General features: G+C 39.5%; 2 protein-coding genes across 2 annotated transcripts; one reads left to right on the forward strand and one right to left on the reverse strand.

Annotated features, from left to right (window-relative positions):
- Nucleotides 1-808: 808 nt before the first annotated feature.
- Nucleotides 809-9995, forward strand: smndc1 (survival motor neuron domain containing 1). Its single transcript, XM_030747785.1, has 6 exons — nt 809-951; nt 1299-1418; nt 4169-4311; nt 4819-4980; nt 9063-9216; nt 9384-9995. The coding sequence occupies exons 2-6, from the start codon at nt 1299-1301 to the stop codon at nt 9519-9521; spliced, it is 717 nt and encodes a 238-aa protein (XP_030603645.1). The 5' UTR covers nt 809-951; the 3' UTR covers nt 9522-9995.
- Nucleotides 9996-11603: 1608 nt separating this feature from the next.
- Nucleotides 11604-18176, reverse strand: LOC115793057 (max-interacting protein 1-like). The gene is made up of 6 exons (XM_030747784.1): nt 17798-18176; nt 16659-16761; nt 16468-16497; nt 15122-15236; nt 12340-12511; nt 11604-12251 (listed from the first exon to the last, which is right to left on the reverse strand). Exons 1-6 carry the CDS (start codon nt 18024-18026, stop codon nt 12088-12090), a joined length of 813 nt encoding a protein of 270 aa, XP_030603644.1. The 5' UTR covers nt 18027-18176; the 3' UTR covers nt 11604-12087.
- Nucleotides 18177-22060: the final 3884 nt, after the last annotated feature.

The following is a 22060-nucleotide window of genomic DNA, read 5'->3' on the forward strand; positions in this document are numbered from 1 at the left end:
TTGGCTTCCTGGCATGGACCCAGCTTTTACACACAGTCCACAAATTTTCAATAGGGTTGAGGTTGGAGCTTTGGGAAGACCACTCAGGTAGCTTAATGTTAGCCTGCTTTATCCATTCCAAAACACGTTTTGATGTCTGTTTGGGATCACTGTCCTGTTGGAACACCCAATTGTGTCCATGTTTTAACCATCTAGGTGTTGATTTGAGGTGAAGTTTAAAAATTTCGAGGCAGTCCTCTTTCTTCATTATTCCATCCACGCTGTGTAATGGACCAGAACCACTGGCAGCAAAACAGCCCCAGAGTATGATGCTGCTACCACCATGCTTGACAGATGGCACAGTGTTGAAAGCCTTACCTTTACTCTTCCAAACATACCTCTTGTCATGGCAGGCTTGAACCTTGAACATCCAAACTTGGCAAAATGGTGACACCTGTGTATAACTTGCATAATTATTTGAACTGGTTATATTGGAATCTGCAGTTGTTTAGAAATGGCTCCAAGAGCCCTTCCAAACTTGTGCAAATTTACAATCCTCCTTCTAAGATCTCCACTGAGTTCCTTGGACTTTTCCATTGTTCTTCTGAGTACTAGTCAATCCCATGAGCGCTTTTTTAAGTAAGATAAATTTTATAATTTTTTCTTCCATAGTTTTTGTTCCTTTCTCCAGTAATTATATCATAACCTTTTGATTCATATTTTGACCCTCCAAAATGCTTGTACTTTTAATAAGCAGAGTGATAATATTATTACAACCGACAGGGGCGCTGGCGAGACCAGATACGATTTGTTATCGCGAGAGCTTGTTCAACGTGTTTCCGGTTGGCTATTCGCCGACGGAAGTACGGAGAGTGAACTGTTCTTTCTTTTTAAGCAGTCCTATTGAACAAAAATATCGGGTCTAGAGTCGAATGTTTACTACATTTATCGACACAGAGTATTTATATTGAGGTAAGAATACACAATAATCTTTTGTTTTTGTGTTTCAGCCCCTGTGCCATGTATAGCATTAGCCGACGTACGCTGTCTTCACGTAATTTTAGGGCCAAGGATTCTGCTTGCTAACCGTTTAGCGCCATGTTAGCGTGAATGTTGTGTGAGACAAAAAGTAAATCATGTTACTTATTTTTTAATCCCCAGGTTTCACTCATTACGCGTTTTGCACAGCTTACATTAGAAGTATGTGCATTCGGTGTGTACCTAATCCAGGCTAGCACGCTAATTTATCCCGTTTGTCACCGACTTAGCAGATATGTGCTAACGCAAGTAGCCATTTTCCCTGTTTTGTCAACACACAGATGTCGGAGGACTTGGTCAAACAGTTGAGCAACTACAAAGCCCAGCTGCAGCAAGTAGAAGTCGCCCTATCTACTGACCCGGACAATGAAGACCTTCTCAAACTCCAAAAAGACTTACAGGTTTGTTTAAATTATTTATAGTATCAGATTTGTTTCTGGATTCATTTCAAATCAAGGTAATATGAAAGTAACACTCCGAAAACCTAAAAGGAATGTGAATTCCTGCTATTTCAGTATTTATAATAAATGTAGAATAAATTATGCTCTTATCGTTTATTGGGCACTCTGCATATCTAATGCGCCCTGTCAGACGTGGGATAAGTGGAACAGATTAATAAATTAGTAAATTCCTGACATGCCGGTGTCCTGCCCAAAAGCTATTGCCGATGTTTGTGTGTATTTTTTTTTTTTTATGTCTGATATCTGTGATTATGTTGGTAAATGGGCCTTATGAAGAGATTATATATATATAAATTAAAGACATGTCCTTTTGCAAGTATCGCTTTGACTCTGCCTTGTTTTACCTACTCAGATTTCATAATCAATCTAGTCATTTTTGGCTACTTTAAATGTCTTTTATAGAACTGTTGTCATGTTTATTGCAATTTCTGCTGGTCTCTTGGGCAAATCTCACTTGAAAAATACTTTTTTTTTTTTTTTTTTTTAAATCTCAGTAAGACTTTTTGGCAGGTCAGCAAATAATTTACAGCAGTTTAAATACTGGCAATCATTTTATGGCACGATACTTTTACACACCTGTAAAATGTATATCTCCACAGGATTTGTCAAAATGCAATGGGTTAGAGGCTTTTTTTGATAAGGTAGCTATTTTGATAATAATTTCTTGTAATTAGAGAAGCCATATACATGTAGTTGGGGAATACCAATTTGATGCATTTTTAAATAATTACCTATCTGTCATTCTACAACCTGTCAGAAGTGAAGTACATGGTGTCATTTGTTTTAAAGTCCTGTGTCTATTTTGAGGATAATTTCTTACAAGTCTGTATTGAAGTTACTGTTTTTGTGCTGCATTTATAAATGTACACAACTCTTAGATCAAATCACCTACTAAGAATCTTTGTTATGTTTGACCAGCATTTGAATTTTGAAACTCACATGTCTAAGCTCATCCAGTCTTGTTTCTTTTATCTGAGAAACATTGAAGAAATTAAACCTTTACTGTCACCCATTACTTTGGAAGACTGACTTTCTTTACATATAAAACCCTGCATACCCAGGCACCTGATATATATCAGACCTGGTGAAACCTTATTCCAGCAGTCAGCCTCTAAAGTCATCTGATGAGGGTCTTTTAACAGTACCTCACTCATATTTTAAATCCAGAGAGGACTACGCATTTGAGGTTGTAGCACCTAAACTTTGGAAGCGCCTTCCTTCATCAGGTTGGCTGAATCAGTGTTTCCTTTAAAACAACTCAATATGTTTTTTAGTAATCTAAATCTAAAGTAGTAATCTAAAGGCTGAGTGAGACTGTTAGACAGACTGAAAGTGTTTGCTGCCAGTTTTATATTTCTTCGCACTTTTTTTGCTATCTGGGGACTTCTAAACAAGTTAACATGCAGAGTGCCTGTCCGTTAATGTGATGGCATGCATTCAGACTTGTGCCATCTTGCAAGTGATGTCAGTGTTCCTTGGCCTGTAGTTAAACTTTAAATGTGGTTTAGAGAAAAGTGATAAGGGTGTGTATTTGCATACACATTCACATGCTGTCAGATTAATTGAAACTCCACAAGGATTTGATTCTTGTAGGAAAGTGAACTGTCTCAACTGGTAATATCTCTGTGTAGGTTCTCAGTCATGCAGGTCATAGTAATCTCTGGAGCTTGAAAAAAAAAAAGGCCACTGGATTACTTTTTGTTTCTTGAAGATGTTTCACCTCTCATCCGAAAGGCTTCTTCAGAAACATCTTCAAGAAACAAAAAAAAAAAGTCCAGTCAGTTTTTTCAAGCTCCAGAGATCCTGGTAATATCCAGTGCAGGAAATTTCAAAAGGTTGAATTTAAACCATATGAACACGTTTAAGTTCTAAAGACTGTCGGCACAATTTAGCATAATGATTTCCTTATCTGTTGAATTTGCCAATCATTAATTGTGGAGTGTGTCACTAATGCCGTGTTTCCACTAGTGCCTACTTAGCGCGGCCCGACTCAACTCGGCATGGTTTGTAGATTTTTCCCTTAGGTCCTGGTACCAAGTACTTTTTTTAGTACCCACTCAGCCAGGATTCCAAGCATTTCGAGGTGATTCAAAAATTTGACATTGAAGAACAGCATGCACCTGATTGGCTAGGGAGCGTCGTCACTAGCTGAGTCATGAGAGCATCTCCTTCACCAGAATCAACCGTGCCATTTTTAAAACCAGACAGCAAGAAAATGGAGGCATGCAAACTGACACCATGGTCGAACGAGGAGGTGCAGAGGTGTCTGTGCTTGATGGCAGAAGAGAAATGAGAAAGTGTAACAGGACATCTCCAAGCTAATAGCCATGTTTGAGTCGCATACAAATTACATCAAGAGACTACTGCCAAGTGTTGCTATATTGACTCCACCCACACTGAGGTGGTACTCATCTGTAATAAAAACAAAACAAGACCGTGATGAGTCGAGCCGCGCTGAGTAGGTACTAATGGAAAAGAGGCATAAGTCTACCCACAATTACTTATTTTATGATAGGCCTCAAATTTTGCTCATGAAATCTCACTCCTAAAAAAAAAAAAACAAAAAAAAAACAAAACAACCAAAAAAAGTAATTCTGTTTTTACTGTTGCAGTTTTTTTTTTTTTTCAGCTATATTTCTGGTGGAAAATTGCCTGAATGTCTGATTGCCTTTTAATTGTATATTTTGCAGGAAGTCATTGATTTGACAAAAGACCTCCTGACCTCACAGCCCGCTGAGAGTGCCTCCAACACCAGTGGCTCAGACACAGCTCCTGTGAAGCATGGCTGGAAAGTGGGAGACAGGTGTATGGCTATGTGGAGTCAGGATGGACAGTGAGTGTCAGCGGCCTCTTCAAATGAAAACATTACATGTGTCTGCATACTTCTTATAGTACTACAGTTTAAGTCCTCATTTGAGTCACAGTAGTTTTTTGATTAGTTTTGTAGGTCCATGTTAGTTGCACATCTTAGGTACCTAAATTTCCACTATATTTAAGTCATTGAATGAAATGAGATGCTCTGGGAATTTTGTTTGTTTAGAGATAGTCTGAACAGACAATATTTTTAAAAGGTTTTGCTTTAAATAAGTGAAGAGACACAATTTTAGATTTAAATCCATACATGTTTAGCCTTAAGGGGAACAAGTGTCAATTCTTTTGAAAATGTATTTTGTGAATGTAAATTGTAATTATAGAAAATACTGTAAGAGGTGTCATGTAGTTGTATTTAACAGACTCTCTTGTCCTTGAGGATTATGTGTTAGTTTTAGACTTTGCTTATTAAGGAGAGCTTGAGTCTTTGGCTCATACTCACCTGCTTACAGACGGGATTTTTTGGCAGGGTGTATGAGGCTGAGATTGAGGAGATAGACCGAGACAACGGCACTGCAGCCGTTACCTTCACTGGATATGGGAATGCTGAAGTGATTCCTCTACAGAACCTAAAGGCCGTAGAGGAAGGGAAACGTTTGGAGGAGGATGGGAGTGTAAAGCCAAAGTCGAGGTATGAGCAAACTCTTCTTTCACTCACTGAACATGTGTGCACACAAATCTGGATTTAATTTAAAATAATTCATATTTTAAGGAAACAGTGGAATTTTGATGCGTTTCCTTTAACTGTGCAAGTAAATATTAAATTGATAAGTGTATTGAGACACTTAATTTTCATAAATTAAGTGTATCTTTTTGTGAAGAGCAAAGAGGTGGAGCTGTTACAAGATGGTGAGCTCGGGTGTGGTGAAAGAAAACGCGTTTCTTGCTTCAAAAACCGCAGCGCTTGTTCCTGTAATTGCCATTAAAACCTTTACTTGGGGGGAGTCCTTCATCAAACCACTGGTTCAACAAGCTCCAACATAAAGAAAGGCAAACTTTGTAAAACTCCAAGCCACTGTCCTGGGCCTGTTGGGTTGGACACTGAATTATTATTACCATTAATTATTAATATCTACACCATCAGAATGTCTGTTTTCTGCAGCAGGAAACATTGCATCAAAGCACAGGACAAACTTTACTTCATTACAGTCATCACACATCCTTTTAAAGGCTTACAAGCGCACACACTCATTCACTAGCTCACTTAAATATGCACACACACCAAATCTAACTCATCCAGGAGATACAATACTGTCAGAATCCTACTGATGTAATAAAGCCCACCAAGAAGACAGAGTAGAGTTTATTTTATTCCTAGGTTTAGGTTGTATCGATACCTTATTGTATTTGACATTACTGTACTTGTGATTTTTTTATTTTTTATTTTTTTGCATTAAAGAAAATATTTTCTTTAAAAAACAGATTTTATAATTACACATAAATACATCAAAAGGGTTTGTTTTTTTGACAGATCTTGTATCCAGTTAAACTGTGATAAACTTTGCAATTTCTAAAATGGAAACAAATGAGCAGTGTTTTTTCTCTTTTGAACATTTATGATTGCTTATTAATAAAACAAAAGAATTTCTTATTCTAATAATTGATTAATCAATGGAATAATCAATAGACTAATCAATTACTAACATAATCAATAGCTGCAGTTCTTCTGACTCAACACCTTTTCATTTCTGCAGTATTTGTACCTCATACCTTCTTTTCTTTTTTTTTGCTTGCCTGCACCTTGAGCAGTATTTAAAATTGTTTGTCAGTTACAGGAAATTGGTTTGTCACACCCTCAGTTCTATAAGGGGAGAGGGCACAACTATAATCAACCATTTGGGCAACCTCTTTATTGAGCCACAATTAACTGACTTTATGTGTAAAGGTTCAGAACTAACAAAAAGAGTCATTTAGGAAAACTGGGGAACTTTTAAAACTGGGTACTTCTTAACTCAAAGTAGCAAAAGATGGAGTTTCTAAGCAAAAGAAGCAGAACTTACCTGAGCAAATCTTAATAAAATATTAATAAAAGAAAAGCACAAAATGAAACCAGCCTTGATTAAATTGAGGATTGGTCTGCCAAGGGCCTCCACCCTAGGCCATTGCCCGACACACATTACACTCGACCCCTATGATGCCTCCTGTAGGTGGTGAGCCTTCAGGAGGGCAGGCCCATGTCTCCTCTTCGGGCTGCGCCTGGCTGGGCCCCATGGGCTAAGGCCTAGCCACTAGGCTCTGTCCCTGGAGTACCCTCTACATGGTGGGGCCCCGGTAACCCTATCCCAGGCAGGGTAAACTGTTCTCTTGATCTTTCATTTATAAGGTCACTTGAGAGATTATATCTCTTGGCTGGCCTGGGAATCCCTTGGTGTTCCCTGGATAAGCTGGAGGAGGTGGCTGGGGAGAGAGAGGTCTGGGGTTCTCTACTTAGGCTGCTGCTCCTGCAACCCGGCCCTAGATAAGCAATGGATGGATGGATGGATGGACAAAATTAAACTTAACTACTTCCTATTTAACCTCTCTATCAAAAGGGAAACACAAAAGGAAGTACTACCCTAGTCCTAGTGTTTCCAGACACAAAACAGACTATGTGTTATGCAGATGTGTGGCTCTTAAACTCAATAAAAAAAAAACTGCCAAACACCTATACTAAGTGGTGTGCAAAAACAAGGCTTGTTAGGAAAAAAATATATAGAATCTCTTTATCAAGCTGCAGGTAAGCTCTGGTTAAACAATACAGAGCAATGAAAAAAAGCAGCAAGCTGCTCAGACTAAATCACAGCAGACTTAAATGACAAATTGGCAGCCCTTTTAAAGTAACTGCCATCATTGGTATTGAAGCCTGACTGGAACACAGAACTGAGCCGTGAAGTTGAAAGGCTGGATGAAGGGAGAGCAGTCAGGATGAGAGACGAGTACAAGTATTAGTCAGGGGCAGGTGCCTGCACACATGAATCAGTGTATAAAATGAGTAAAGACACAAGACTGCACTACAATGTACCACTTGTGCACGCATCCTTCAGATGGACTACTGGTCTGTTGTGTCGGCAGCAGTCCATGGATCTGTAGCCATTCCTGTTACACTTATTTGAAGTCTGGAGGGTACGTACGTAGTTGGTGCAGTGTAGTGTTGACGCAGATGGGTCCGTGCAGCCGCAAAATTGGCAGGCATGTGGAGATCCACATGGAGCCTCACACTGACAGTTTGACAGCTATAGAGACTCTATTGTGCCATTGTTTTTTTCATGCAGTTGTATGTTTTGGCAGTCATTTTGAAATTGCTGCATAAGGAATTATAGACTTCATAATAACAATCAAAGAAAGTGTAAACCTTTTTTTTTTTGGTCTCATTTTGGAGAAATCCTGATGGTAATTTTTCAAAATTAAGGAATTCTTCTGTTATCCATGAAAAAATGTTTTTCTTTCATTCTTTGAGTGGACAATTGAAATCTGCAGTTGGAAAACAGCGCATATACCTATAACATAGGGCTGGGCAGTAGATTGAGTTTTTAAGAAATATCGATATATTTTCCTACGCGATATGAAACAGTATCATTTATATTGATATAGTTTATGTTCTGTTACAATCATACTTGTAGATCCACCAGTTCACCTTTCTCTTCTCCCAATTTGTCTCTGCACAACTTCACACTGTTATTTTCTGAAGTTGTTTTGTTATTTGTACTAGATGTACATGAGTACAGACAGGTGGAAGCACTGAAGTCTACTTCATTGGAGACTGTCATTTTAAAGAATGTCAGCTTTTTACTATTTTTGCTCTGTATCTTTTCTGTTTACACTTTAATAGCACAGCTGTGAGTCTTTTGTTATGGAGGGAAAAAAGCATAAATTTATTTGAAGGGTATTGTTATTTTAATATGCCGATAGTTTAATTTTGAGCAATTTCTCATGCACATCTACAACTGAATGTTAATAAAAGTGCCCGTGTAACATTTGGACATGTAGCTTTGACTCAGAAGTGCTTTTTTGTTTATACCTTTTGGGAAGAAAAATATCAATATATATCGTATATCCCCATTCAGCTAAAAAATATCAAGATATCATTTTTGGTCCATATCGCCCAGCCCTACTGTAACACTTAGTGTGGAAGTGAGCAAAGGTTGCCAGAGTAAACTGCGGGGGGACTACCATGAAAACCTTAGTAACAACAAACCTAATCAGACAGTTAAACATGGACAGTTTAAAGAAACTAACTAAGGGTAAGGAGCTGAAGCTCTCCAGAACTCAGAGCCAGCCAGAAGCCAGCAGCCTCAGTAAGAGCAAAGGATCAAAGCAGTTATGTGGAAAATTATCGAGATGAGACAAAAGGGTCAATGTCTTATTTGGTTAAGTTATAGACACATTGTTTTGTTACATAAATCTATTGCACCTGCTTTTGTTTGGTAAGGTTAAAAACTGTCATGTAAAGATGGGTATACAGCAACTAATTTTTAATTATTTGTACCTCTTTCTGATAGTACAGCACTTTATAAGAGAAGATCCTTCAGCTCAATGCAATTTGTGGGAAATCAGCACATTTAATAATCTCTTTATTATAAAATGATACTTTGTATTGAAGAAAAGTTGATTTTTGTTTGTGTGTGCTGTCAGTTATAGTTCTTAGAAAGAAATTCAGAATTTTCAAAAATCACTATTGAATTTGTGTTTGTTCACCATGGAGCTTATTTATTTATTTCCTTTTTTTTTTCCTAGGAAAGAGCAGATAGCAGAGCAGAGGGAGTATAAGAAGAAGAAAGCCCAGAAGAAGGTACAGAGGATGAAGGAGTTGGAGCAAGAAAGAGAGGAACAAAAGTCAAAGTGGCAACAGTTCAACAATAAAGCCTACTCAAAGAACAAGAAAGGCCAGGTACGTTGTTTTCTAAGACTAGTGCTACAAAACCAATATATCAACTTGAAACTAGTGGCACATCTATGATTTACTGTTATGTTCTATGTAATGCACAACTAATATAACCTTTCCAGTAATACGATGTTACAACTAAAAATGATTTCTGTTTGGTTTTGGTTTTGTAGGTAAAGCGAAGCATATTTGCATCTCCGGAAAGTGTTAACGGAAAGGTGGGAGTGGGAACGTGTGGTATTGCAGATAAACCAATGACCCAGTACCATGACACGTCCAAATACAATGTCAGACATCTAATGCCACAATGACCTGATATCACCTGTACATAACAATCCACTGTATACTAGCTGTATCAGTGCTTTCCATTGTGTTTATACATGATTTAAGTTTCTCGAGTAAAGTAAGCTTTGAAAGTAATTGCTTGCACACCAATGTTTTGAAATATTGTTGTAGTTTTCTTATATATTATTAGGCGCAACAAATAAAATCCATACGTGGGACTTTCCCTGCATTGGAATAAGGTTACGTAAGAACTGGAAATGGTGATCTCGAAAAGCCATAGAGTTTGCTGTTTGTTCACTGAGGCCAGATACCATCTGTTATATTTATAAAGATACACCTTTTAGATGTGGTGTTTACATTTGAGACTGGATTTTAAACATTAACCCGCTGTAGGAAAGTCTGAAGAATAATAATGGTGTTGATTTTTGAGTTGGCAAAATTTAAGTTTTCACTCATGTACATATAACAGTGAAATAAACATTGTTTTCGGTTTTTAAAGATTTGAGCCTTCATGTCATTTCACCATCTTCACATTCTGTTTTGGTTGGGGGCTCAGTCAGGTCCTGTAGGTGGTGGTTAAGACTTGTCTTCAATTAAAGCACGTCATCAACATCAGGTTGCAGCTGTTAATACAATCCATTTTCTCATTTGATTTTTGTGAGATGTTCAAATGCTAACAGCAATAAGCTGGCTGCACCACAGACCTGACTGACATGTGATACTTAATCTTCTATTCTAATACAACTCACTGAAGTTTATTGAACATTAATGGTAGGGATTTAAAAAAAGACAGCATTGAGTTTTTTCTGTGTAGAGGTTTATTAAGATTTCAGGGGTAGTTATCAGGAACTGTAACAAAGCAGGGGGCCAGCAGCACATGTTTTGCAAAAGAGTCACCTTGGATGGCTGATTAAGCACAAGAAAAACATTCTGGGGGTGTGCTTCAACATACTTCTTTAACAAAAGTCATTTTCATAGTGCATTTTATAGTTTCCCAAACTCGTTGGGGGTTACAGGTGCAAGAGTCATATACCCATGTTAAGACACAATTTGGTGGTGATCTACTTAGAAACTGGATCAGAAGAATGCAAATAAATGGTCTCATTTGGTTTCATGGATTCAAATAGCTCAGCAGTGCAATTTTTTGTGTCAGATACACATCAAATTGTCAAGTCTCCAGATTTCAAGGATTTAAACTTTTTCTGCTACAATACAAAAAAAACAACAGTATTAAACAATGAAGTACAACCCAAAATCTGTGGTGTTTATGTGGTTCATGCTACAGACATGTTTTTAAGACTTGTCAATCAAAAGCACATTACAACATGATTAGAAAGGCTACATTCAAATACTCATGCACCATAGCGTTTTAAGTCCATTACAGTCGTTTCACTGTTGATTATGAATAGCTGGTACTACCAGTGGAGCAAGTGGAAATCTGCAATTTGGAGTTGGACGGACAGAATAATGTGCTAAACCCAGCCAACACTGAAGACATATTAAAACTAGAGGCATTATTGCTTGAGCTTTGTGCTTGGACAAGTGCGGGATAGCTTATTACTGTCTAAAAAAAAAAAAAAATTTAATTCACGCACAGTGTGAAAGCATTTTGAGTAATGCAATAAACTCATAGCACTGCATACACTTCAGTGGGGATTTTACATCATGGAAGTTTGGTAAATATTTAAAAACAAAAGTGAAAAAGAATTTAACAGCTAAGTTTTTTTTTTTTTTCAAGCATGACCAAGACCTAGCTACAGTACAATTAAATATACCAAAAATAAATAATATAATCATATTCAAAATAAATTAGAGTAACAAGGGTGGACTGCACCACCTGTTTGTATCTAAATGTATTTAAGAAGAGGGACGCCACATGGATCAATGATGTTTGTGGGTCCTAAAGCAGAGGTCATATAAGTATGATAAACATTTTGGAATGCAGACATTTTAGCCCTTTCCTCTGACTTGTACACTGACAAGAAGTGCTGTCTGGATATATTATCCAAAGAAAAAGGGCTGTTTTTTTTTTTTACAAGGCAATGGAGCGAACGTTCCCAATGGTGAGTTTCTAGCTGGTATTTGGGGGGGGGGGGGGGGGGGGGGGGGGGGTTGTGTTCTGCTGGTTTCAGAGGATCAACTTCACTAAAGGTAGTTTTGCCTTTAGCATTTGACACAGGTGCATTCATGGGTCCTCTACAGGATCACTATTAAGTGCAGGTATGGCGGATTCAAGCTGGTAACGGGTAAAGGGACATTCAGATGATTGGTTAAGTCATCTTTTAAAGTAAGGAAACCGTATATTGCCAGAGATTTGGAGATTTGCAGTTATTGTGTAAATTGTGCCAGAGTTATGTAAAGGAGCCACTCGGCCTTTGGAAGGAGACCATTTTAGACTTTCAGAGTTGAGTTGAACTTAAGGCTGGTTCTTGGGTGGAGATGTTTTATTTGTCAGGTAAAGATAGGATGGGGGGGCTGGTTCTTCTGACGACAGATTAGCTAAACTGTAAGGGAGACTGGAGCTGTAGGCTGGTACTTTGACAGGTGAAAGCTGTAAAAGACTGCAGCTGAATGAAAGTATAGGCTGGTGCTTTAAGCAGAGAAGGCCAGTTTCAGACTGCAAGTAGAATAGCCCTCGTCACTGGCGGTACTCTGCCGGCTGCTATGGTCATCCAGGTCGCTTGCACCACTGGTGCTTACACTGTCCATTTCTCCATGGGAGAACTCAGTGCTTTCCACGTCAACTTCAATTTCCTCTGCTCAAACACACACACAAAACCACCAATGAATACAGATTATTCTAGATATTTGGGATTAAATTAAAGCTTGAATACAGATACTAACCTCGGTCAGACTCTGAGCGATCAGAGTCCATGCGGGAACCCAGGCTGTCCGTACGAACCCTCTCCCTCTCTCCGTGGGTCTGCAGCAGAGCTAGCTGCCTCTGCAGGTGCCTTTGCTCCCTCTCTAAGGTCTCCAGTTGGTGCTGACTCCTCCGGTCTATCTCTTCAAGTTTCTAAAAAGAGATGTGAGTATAAATTAAATGCATTGATATTATGCAGAAACCTGACAACGATGTAGCCAATCTGTGTGGTTCCTGTCCATCTCAGTCAGTGATTACGGTAAATGGACAGGTGCATTTTTCTACTTGAGGACTCAAAGCGCTTATAAAAACAATTTTCCATGAAATCGTTATGACTATATCGCTCTTCAAGTTCCTTGTGTTTAACATAATTTATGCATGAAAAAAATTCTCATGCATACAGTGAGTTGATGGTAACGTACATAGTTATGGCCGCTGTCAAACGTGATGCCCCCTGTGTTTTCTAATAAATTATTCAACACACTGTGACAGCAAGTTGCTGGCTGGGATCTAAGGGAATAAATGTGTGTGTGTCTGTGTGTGTGTGTGTGGTGGATAAAAGTGAAAGATGGCTGGATAGAAAATGAAGACAAGATGATTTTATGGACTTCAGTATATAACTGAATGTAAAGGTCACCTTTGGGCCTCCTAAACTTTAGTTTATTCATTTAACCTTCGCCAACTAAGACACTGATTTTGATCCAGTTATGGTTTTCAGTAGTTTTTCTTAACTGTGTGTGCTTCAAGCTGCTTACTACAATTGTTGCTGGTAAGCTAGGAAATAGCCAAAGTCCTGGAATTGCATTATGAACCTCTATAATCATACAAACATGTGATCGCTTAATCCCAGTCATTACGCCTGGTTGTCCCATGAATCAAAGATAATGCATGCAACTGTAGCAACACAGTCCTGATAGTTTGCACACAGGCCAGCTGTTGAAAAAGATTTACTGCTTTTGGAAAAATAACTATTGTAATCTCTCTGCAGCTGCACATATATAATTCCAAGTGCTGCTAGAATGTGTAAAATGAAGAAGAAGAATGTAGTTCATTAAAGAAAGACCACTGTTCATATTGACATAAGCTGTGTATTGGTTGATTTCATCTAATGTCCCCTATTATATTATTAAGATAATAAGCATTAGGGAGATTTTGGCTATGATGCACCCTTCATTTTACATAAATATGACAGATTTCTTTGTTGTATTAAATTCTGAAGGTTAAGACTTTTGACCCGCTGCTAGTTCTGAGTAATCCTTAAATAGACTTGTGTATTTAAATAAATGAGGTGAACTTCATTATTTAAATAGCACTTGGCATAATGGCGCCTCCACATGAGTGACAGTATTACTCTTTTCCGTCTATACCTCAGTGGAGCATAATATTGGCTGCACCTGCTCCACCTTTTATTCTGCTGTACAACCCCTGGTTCCATAAATACACTGCAGCAGCATTCAAAAGCCTCATTTCCTGGATGTGAAACAGGCAAGTCCAAAGTCAAGAGCTGACATCCAAGGTACTTTGCTCACTAACCCCGACTGCGATAAACTCTCACAGACGGTTGCCAAGCCCGGATTGCTTTCATATTGCAGCCCTTAGTCATTCTTTAGCTGTTATACCCTGCTGGAAACTGCACAGACAGGGCGAAAAAAAGTAAAAAATTCCACCCAAGTTTGATCTGACTTAGCTTGTTGCCATCGGGGGAGTCATAGTGTTGAATGTTTGAAATCTTTAAGTCTCATGTAGTTCAGATTATACTCAGCAGTCCATTCAGTCAGGCCGTCTTAATAACAGGATAGTGGCGGTGCTCTTAAGTCCGGGGGTCAGTGTCCCGTTCTGACATTATCCCGCAGTGTTTAAGACACGAGTTCTAATCAAAGACTTACCAAAGCTCAAACCCTTGCTAAGGTGAGCCCTGACAACATCCCCAGGGAGATTTCTTCAAAGGGGAAGAAAACCTCAAATAACCACACAGCAGCTGCCTTAAGGTGCAATCATCTCAGGGTTCTGGGAAAAGTGGCTGCTCGGAAAATCCCTGCCTTACATGTAAACAATCAGGCTTTATGCATTTAGTGTTACTTTATTGTCAGTTTATGATAAATTTCATATTTATACAGTCCTTTTTTCTTTCCTAGAGTTTGAACTGAGTCAGTTATAATTAAAATCAAGCATGTTTTTTAAAAAAAAACCCAAAAACAAACCTTTTCATCCTGCAACGGCTGTTGAAAATAACACATCTACCGCTTTAGTTAGAGCCAGTGGACAAAGCAATTTGCTGTCAACAGCACTACTGTTGACAGCAACAGGCCTCCCCCCTCCACTAATAATTACCCACGACAGAATTTAGTTGCTTTGGTTTCAGGGTCCTGCTCTTAGTCATGCTTTGCCTGTATCCAGACCTTTGAATCCCACCACTTTGCAGAAACACAGCAGACAGTTCTGTTTGATTTCAGGCCAGTTCACGCTGGCTCACCGTCACACTGCTATGGCTTTCTGGAACACATTATGTTATTAGTATCACCTGTGATTTTCCTACTACAACAAGTCGAAGCCCCTGCTGTGAATAACATCTTTTTCAGCATGATGACTAAATGGTTGCGTTGCTACTGCTGCTGCTTTCCCAAACTGATATTAACCAAACTATTAACACATGGGCAGTCAGAGAGAAAAACGCACACTGTCAGTATAATTGCATTATTACTTTTGAGGAAATTAGCTCTTACTCTCTTTATAGTACCATACTCCCGCCTAAGAGTACCACACCTTGATATGTGCTTTGGCCTTGTTGAGCAGTCCCAGAGTGGTATGCCGACTGCAGTCTGGTCCCAGAGGGATGAGGGACTTCAACCTCTCCAAGCACAGGCGAAGATGTGCTCGCCTGTAGAATACATGAAGTAATCTGCATTATTCAGCATTATACGTGACCAAAAACTGAATGATGAATTTCCACAGTAATGCATTATTTGTGCACTGATCCTCATCCGGCCATATTATTACCTCATGCAATTTGATTTGTATCCTGTTAGATAAGGCACAAACTATTTGATTGATCCTCATCAATTCTATTCATAATACCGTGCATCCATCGATGATGAGTGATGTAAGCATTAAGGGATCCTGGCACTTTATCTGTTTATCCCTTTTGCTCATAAGCTATGCTATCTGACTCCTTTACAATTAAATATGGATCTGTCTGGCCCCAGATTTAAAACTGCCGAGGTCAGCCTGATATTCTATTTCTGATCCACCAAAGCCTTTGGGCCTATGGTCTGAATGAATGCAGAAACTGGCAAAGGACACTCACTATCCTTTCAAATAATGGTGTAAAATGTAGGTCAAGTCATGATGTCATCTCTTTTCTCTGCACTGGCCACCATTTTGTAACAGTCTATTATGAGCCTTCTTGAAGATGCGCTTTTCCTCATCATTCATCATTTAATGTAAGACTGTGTCACACATGGCTGGACATTTAATTTTAGGATAAATGTGTCCTGACATTTGTTTCAGAGCAGGGGCCACCTCATCCTGGAGCTACAGAAGCAATCTGCAGTTAGACCTGCAGCTGAGAATCTCTCACGAAGGAGCCCTGTTGTCTGGAAACAGACGGTTCCTATTTGCTGACTGGGGAAATGTCTGCATGTCCTCCAGGAACAGTGCTGCTTACACCTCTCTTTTATTTGCCTTGCAAAACACGCTGTCATATGCAACTCATGAAATTTCCAAGTTGATGATAAAAAAAAAAAAAGGCCTTTATTCTCTATAATCCTGTGATAATAATACGCTGATTTATAGAACTGTGGTACAAGTCATTTTGAAAATGCATGGCCAGCATATTTAGCATAGGACTTAGATATGCAGACAAGGAGGGAGAAAGCTTTTGTTTTATGAGCTTGGAGCTCCATTTTTAGACAACCGGCTGTTGAGCTAAACTGACACAGGAGATTTAAAGACTGTGGAAGTTCTGTCTTCATTTTTTCTGTGTATGTTCGTCCACAGTTCACTGTCTTTATTTTATCCTCTTTAGTGCAGTCATTAGTGCACCTTTCTGCATTATCTTTTTATATCATAAACATGCATGTGTATGGTGTCTTCACTGACTTTTTACTCACCTGTTCTTTTCAAGTTCATTGTGTGCTGACCTGTTGAAATGATAAATATATAAACAAAATGGTCACATGGCTTAATAATGTGAAATACTATATATATATATATTTAATATGAGAGCTGAGCTCAAGCGGGATCATAAAAACACAAAATCTCAATTTAATTCCGAGGTTGTTTTTTTAAGACTTAAACCTACCTATTGTGAATATTGTCCAGTTTTCTGTTCTTCAGTTTACGTTGTTTCTGTTGATGTGAAATCTGGGTTGCAGGGTATGCTGAAGCATAGCCGTGCTCACATTCTGGTGATAAAAGACAAGATAAAGAGGGTTAAATATACCATGCATTATATTGTTTTTTACAATTGTGCTATAAGGAAGAAGAAGATGTGATTTGGGCAATGGCAACACACCCATTGAATAACTAAAATTCAGTGTAATGCACAAGCAAAGCTTAAAAAATGTATATACACACATGTGAGTGAGACAAACTAACAGCAGCTCAGACTGAGCAGCAAACGCTCGGAAGCAGCCCTCAAGTAACAATTTATCAAATCACACAAGGACTACTCTTCCCAGTGAACCTCGTCGGACACAAACCTGCATGCGATTGGTTATCTGCGGTGACACTCGCGCTGGGAACATGCGTACCGACCAATGAGAACTTTGCAATTTGTTCCATGCGGAAACCATGTGAACAACACATACAAGGAAGCAGATGCTGCCCGAGCAAACCCGCAGTTGGATTTGGAATTAGCAATTTTAGTGGAAATAAAAACCTAAATTGCAGTCTTGGTTAGGGAGAGGGACCGTAAATGCGATATGTATGAGTCGATGATATTTTAGGAGCGCAATCTTGAAATTAGTCGCGATAGACTGATAAAACAAAAACAAAAAACATAAAAAACCATAAACGGGAAATTGGATGTCTCATACCATAAACCTCTACAAGTACGATCGTAAATGTGCACATATGCATGGCTGTGCTAGTTAATACAATGAACACACGGAACCGTGCGTTTTCAGCTGGTCTGCGTCTCCCACGGTCTGCAAAAGACCAGTTTTAATGGGAGCGGATTGCTGCAGGCTATTGTTGCAATCCTGTCTCGGCAATGCAACTGCTTCCTGATTTGCAAAGACAGGTAATTTCTGGAGTTCTCTGTCGAGTGGTCATATTATGTAGGTTAAGCGTGAGGCCGATAAGACCATACGGTTTTCCAGTAGCAGGTAAAAGATGACGGGCTGCTGTCGGGCTGCGCGTCTTTTGTCGCCTTCGCCTCTATTGTTGTCTGCTCGGCGCATTACGTGTTAATATCCCCTGCAGCCCGTGTTTACTTACTTCCGTTGTTCTTCTCAATGTTTTCAATATAATTGGCTGCATCGAGCAGCACCTGCACGTTCTTCATAAAAGTGCCGATTTGGTCCATTGCGGAACATTTGGAGTATATAACGTCGCTGAAAGAATAGTCGGACATCTCTCCGAAATCCTGCTGGTCCATGGACGCATCAGACTCCGACAGGACCTCTTCGGGTTTCAGCTCGCTGTGATATCTCATGTACTTTACCATTTTTTTTCTCTTTCTTTCTTTTTTCTATTCTTTCTCTCTCTCTTTTTTAACTTTAGGCTTTTGGGGGGGGACTTTGACAAATACGCAGCGCTGAAATTGCTCTCCTTGTTCCGTCTGTGCACTGAGCGGATGACTGAAATGAACTAGGCTGGATGGAATTGCAGTCCTTAGCCTCAGCCACTTGCCCTACTTGGTGGATAATCCCTCCCACTAACGCATGCACATTGCATTCATTGTCAGCCGTGCCATAATAAATCCTCATTATCAATACTGCAAGAGAGTAACAAATAGCACACTTGTGTCCAGTGACATTCTGAAATAATGCCTGCTTTCATTTGTAATAAAGCTGCATTATTTTAGTTGGCATAAACTGAATAATTATGACAAATGCTCTGCTTCTTATGTCCATACAGTTATCTCCAAATATGTATGAACATTGTTTAAAAGTGAAAAAGCATTAAGATCAAATGGCAGATCTAATCAATAGTTCAACCTGGTTACCAGGGACAGCTGCCAGGGTTGGTCTCAGTTATAAATATGTAATCACTTGGGGCTTTTGTGTTGTTAAAGGGCCCCACATGGTAGGGCTTTACTGTTGGAACCGGACATTATTTCCATGGTTTTAAATGTGGTCTGTAATTAACATCTCTACACAGTTGTACATTGGGACTGCAGCTTAGAGAGCTACTTGCGTTGCTTTCATGTGGCACCGCGTTGTCATGCCATTGTCACATAAAAAAACAGATACCTGTGCGAGATTTGAAAGCTGATTGAATGCATAACAAGATGCAGCACGCAGGTGTTTGATGTGGTAATTTTAGGTGATTTGTTTACTTCCCACTGGATCCTGAAATTGAGCATTGGGAGGGGAGTGCAGGGGGATTCCTCTTGGTGTAAATCAAATAAACTCACACTAGTTCAGGTGCAGTTTGTTTGCCTTTATTTGCATTTAATAATCTGTCCTCTTCTTATCACCTCAGTCCCTCTGGCTGTTTTTTTTTTCTTGTTCTAAAGTATTCTAAACTATCGTAGACATTTAAAGGAAAGTTGCAAACAAGTGAAAGGATTTTTTTTAATAGGCATAGCCAATCCTTAAGGTGCCTTTCCTATGAGTGAATAAATGACCTTACTTTACTGATCTTTAAAGTTATATGCTATTTGCAAAAATTAACCTTGAAATTGAATCTTCTTCGAGCTTGATGGTCCACTTCTGTTGTCCCCTTTGAGAGATTAAGAAGTCATTTTCCCCCCACACTGGGAGGAATGGAAGAGAACAGAGGGGGAAAGGGACTGCCTTTACAAGGCCAGCCATGCGTGCAGGGCTGTGTTGTGCCTCTGAGACAATGGGTGCAGATGGCTGGCCCGCTGCAGATGTGGTCTGGCCTGTAACGGACGCCTGTGAGAGAAAATACCGTCCCATGGAGGCTTTCCTAAGCCTGGCGAGGCCTCTCACATAGACACTGAAACAGAGACCCACACTTCAGGGACACATATTCTTACAAATGCAGGTCTGTTTTGAATTATAGGCACTGTATATTTCTCTCCTGATATGCAATAAAGCATTTGTTACTGGAGCATGTTTAACATATGAAACAACAAGCCCTACTGCTATGCATGTGCTCCAAAGGACACACAAATAGAGTGAGACATGGACAGAGAGTTCAGTGGGGGATGGAAACTGACAGCTTTTTACCAGGAAAAGACTCATCTGTGCTGTGAGGCTTGTGTGCAGACAGACTCTGTGTACTGCACACTGATAGTGACTGTGGAAAGCTGACCCGCTGTAGGTTGGTGTAGAATGTGACCCCAACTGGAGTAATCTGAAAAGCCTGAGGATTACACCAGTGGCTCAGTTGTCACAGAGGAGGCAAAGTCACACAGTGGTGCAGTGTGTATAGTCTTGTCTTTATAAAAGAATATGCCAAAAATCTCACTCTGCTGTCACACATCAGGGAGAATAAGACATTTTTTGGTGTTGTTAAAGAGGCAAATACATTTTTTTAAATGCAGGGGGGGCCTCTATCGGATATTTCCCTGTTAAGATAATGTTTTAGGACTACCCATTGTACAGCGGTAGTCTCCTGTTGTTTCAAAACAATAGCTGCACTTTGCCCCAAGGTCACAGCAGGACAATACAGCAGACCAGACGTGTGTCACCTGCTCTGCTCTCTGCTTAGCACCGTCTGGATGTCGATGAGCTCAGCACAGAGCTGCTTCCTTATTTATTCTTAATAACTGCCAGTCTTTTCTTGTTTGTTTTTACAGGAGACTTAAAATGACTTTTTCTCGATTGCGCCATTTTTTTTTTTACTCAGTTAAATGCACCACCTTAATGCAACACCTTCCTCTCCATATTCCATCTCACAGAAAGTGAGGTGTGTGTGTCTGTGGTTTGGGGATGGTGGAGGTTCAGATCCTGTCACTCCCCCTCCAACATGAACACCTGTTGGAGACACCAAATCCTCTCTTTGTCTCTACATCCCCCCTCTCAGTGGATTACTATGACAACACCCATTCATATGATGGCTGAATGCTGATTATACAGCTTCACACAATTATGTCTGAATAGAATATATTGTTTTAGGAAAGCTTGCTTTTTCTCTTTTTCTTTTTTAACTTGGATGGGAAGGCTGTGTAAATAGTTTCCAAGATTTATTTCATGCAAGTTGTGTTATTCTAGCTGGTGAAAATGGCTCAAGTTTTGTGACACATCATTATCCAAACACATCAGAAATCACTACATGTTTTTACTGATTTCCATGTAAGTACCACAGAGGGTACTTTTGCATACCTCTGCAGTAGCCAGGGTGTGTGCAGAGAGATGATCAACTAACTGAAAAACATGAAATTACAACTTAGACAATAAATTGAGGGTCTCTGGACAAGTTTGGGCACAGAGGTGATCAGTTAACTAAAAAGAGGCAGGAAATAGGTAAAGGTAAGGCTTAAATGTAGCCTCACATGAACAGCAGCAACAATTTATTTAACAAAAATGAACCGGAAATGCAGAAGAACTGTGTGAAAAAACTACTTAAGTAGGGTAAGTAGCAGCTGAGTGCTGCTAATCAAACATACTTGTTTAATTGATCATCAGGAAGTGTGAGCACCTCTATAAAGTTTTGGCAGTTTTCTGACCTGGAGCATTCAGGTGTAATGCCGGAGAGGAAAGACATGAGCAGTAATCTTAGTAAAGCAGTTGTTGCTGACCAACAATCTGGGATGGGTTATAAGAACATTCCCAAACAATTTAAGAAACTGCAAAAACCAAAACAAAGCAAGAGCTTTGAGAGCATTTCAGACACAGTTACACTACAGGCCTCAGTTAGTATGTTAAAGTTCATGACAGTACAGAAAGCCAAAGATTGAATGAGTACGGCTTGTTTGGAAGGGTTGCCAGGAGAAAGCCTCTCGTGGCAACCCCTGACAGCATGGCTTAGGTTTGCAAAGCTGCACCTGAACAAATCACAAGACTTCTGGAGCAATGTCCTTTGGATAGATAAGACCAAAGTGTTTTGCAGCCATTGGACCTGTTCACCTTGCAGTCATTGATTGAACCATGAAAATCTATACTTCTAGTCAAATGTGGGGCCATCTGTCCGACAACTAAAACTTGGCTGAAATTGGGTCATGCAACAAGACAAACGATCCCAAGCAGAAAATCTGCAAGAAAATGGCTGAAAAAGAAAAGAATTGAGGTGTCAAAGTCCAGACTTCAAACTGATTGAAATGCTGTGGCGGGAGAGCTCAGAGAGCTGTGCTTAAATGAATACCTGCGAACCTCAATGAAGTGAAGCAACACTGTAAAGAATGGGTCAAAATTCCTTCACAACAATTTCAGAAGCTGATAAAGTGACACAGAAAACAATTACTTTATTGCTGCAAGATATGGTTCTACGCTATCGAATCATGGGGTGTATCATGGACTGCTTCTCAAGTTTTGCTCAGTTTTTGTCAAATCAGTAGCGGCGCAGTGTAATATGTCACGCTGTTGCTCATTTGAAGTTGCATTTGCCTAATTTTAAGGCCTGGCAAGG

This window comes from Archocentrus centrarchus, chromosome 15 (genome assembly GCF_007364275.1).
Source record: "Archocentrus centrarchus isolate MPI-CPG fArcCen1 chromosome 15, fArcCen1, whole genome shotgun sequence".
Classification (NCBI taxonomy): domain Eukaryota; kingdom Metazoa; phylum Chordata; class Actinopteri; order Cichliformes; family Cichlidae; genus Archocentrus; species Archocentrus centrarchus.

Coding starts and splice junctions, on each gene's coding strand:
- smndc1 (XM_030747785.1), top strand. CDS start 1,299: ATGTCGGAGGACTTGGTCAAACAGTTGAGCAACTACAAAGCCCAGCTG. Junction 4,981..9,062: donor AGTGTAAAGCCAAAGTCGAG/GTATGAGCAAAC, acceptor TTTTTTTCCTAG/GAAAGAGCAGATAGCAGAGC. Junction 9,217..9,383: donor CAAAGAACAAGAAAGGCCAG/GTACGTTGTTTT, acceptor TTGGTTTTGTAG/GTAAAGCGAAGCATATTTGC.
- LOC115793057 (XM_030747784.1), bottom strand. CDS start 18,026: ATGGTAAAGTACATGAGATATCACAGCGAGCTGAAACCCGAAGAGGTC. Junction 15,237..16,467: donor AATGAACTTGAAAAGAACAG/GTGAGTAAAAAG, acceptor TGTATTCTACAG/GCGAGCACATCTTCGCCTGT. Junction 12,252..12,339: donor TCGCTCAGAGTCTGACCGAG/GTTAGTATCTGT, acceptor GTGTTTGAGCAG/AGGAAATTGAAGTTGACGTG.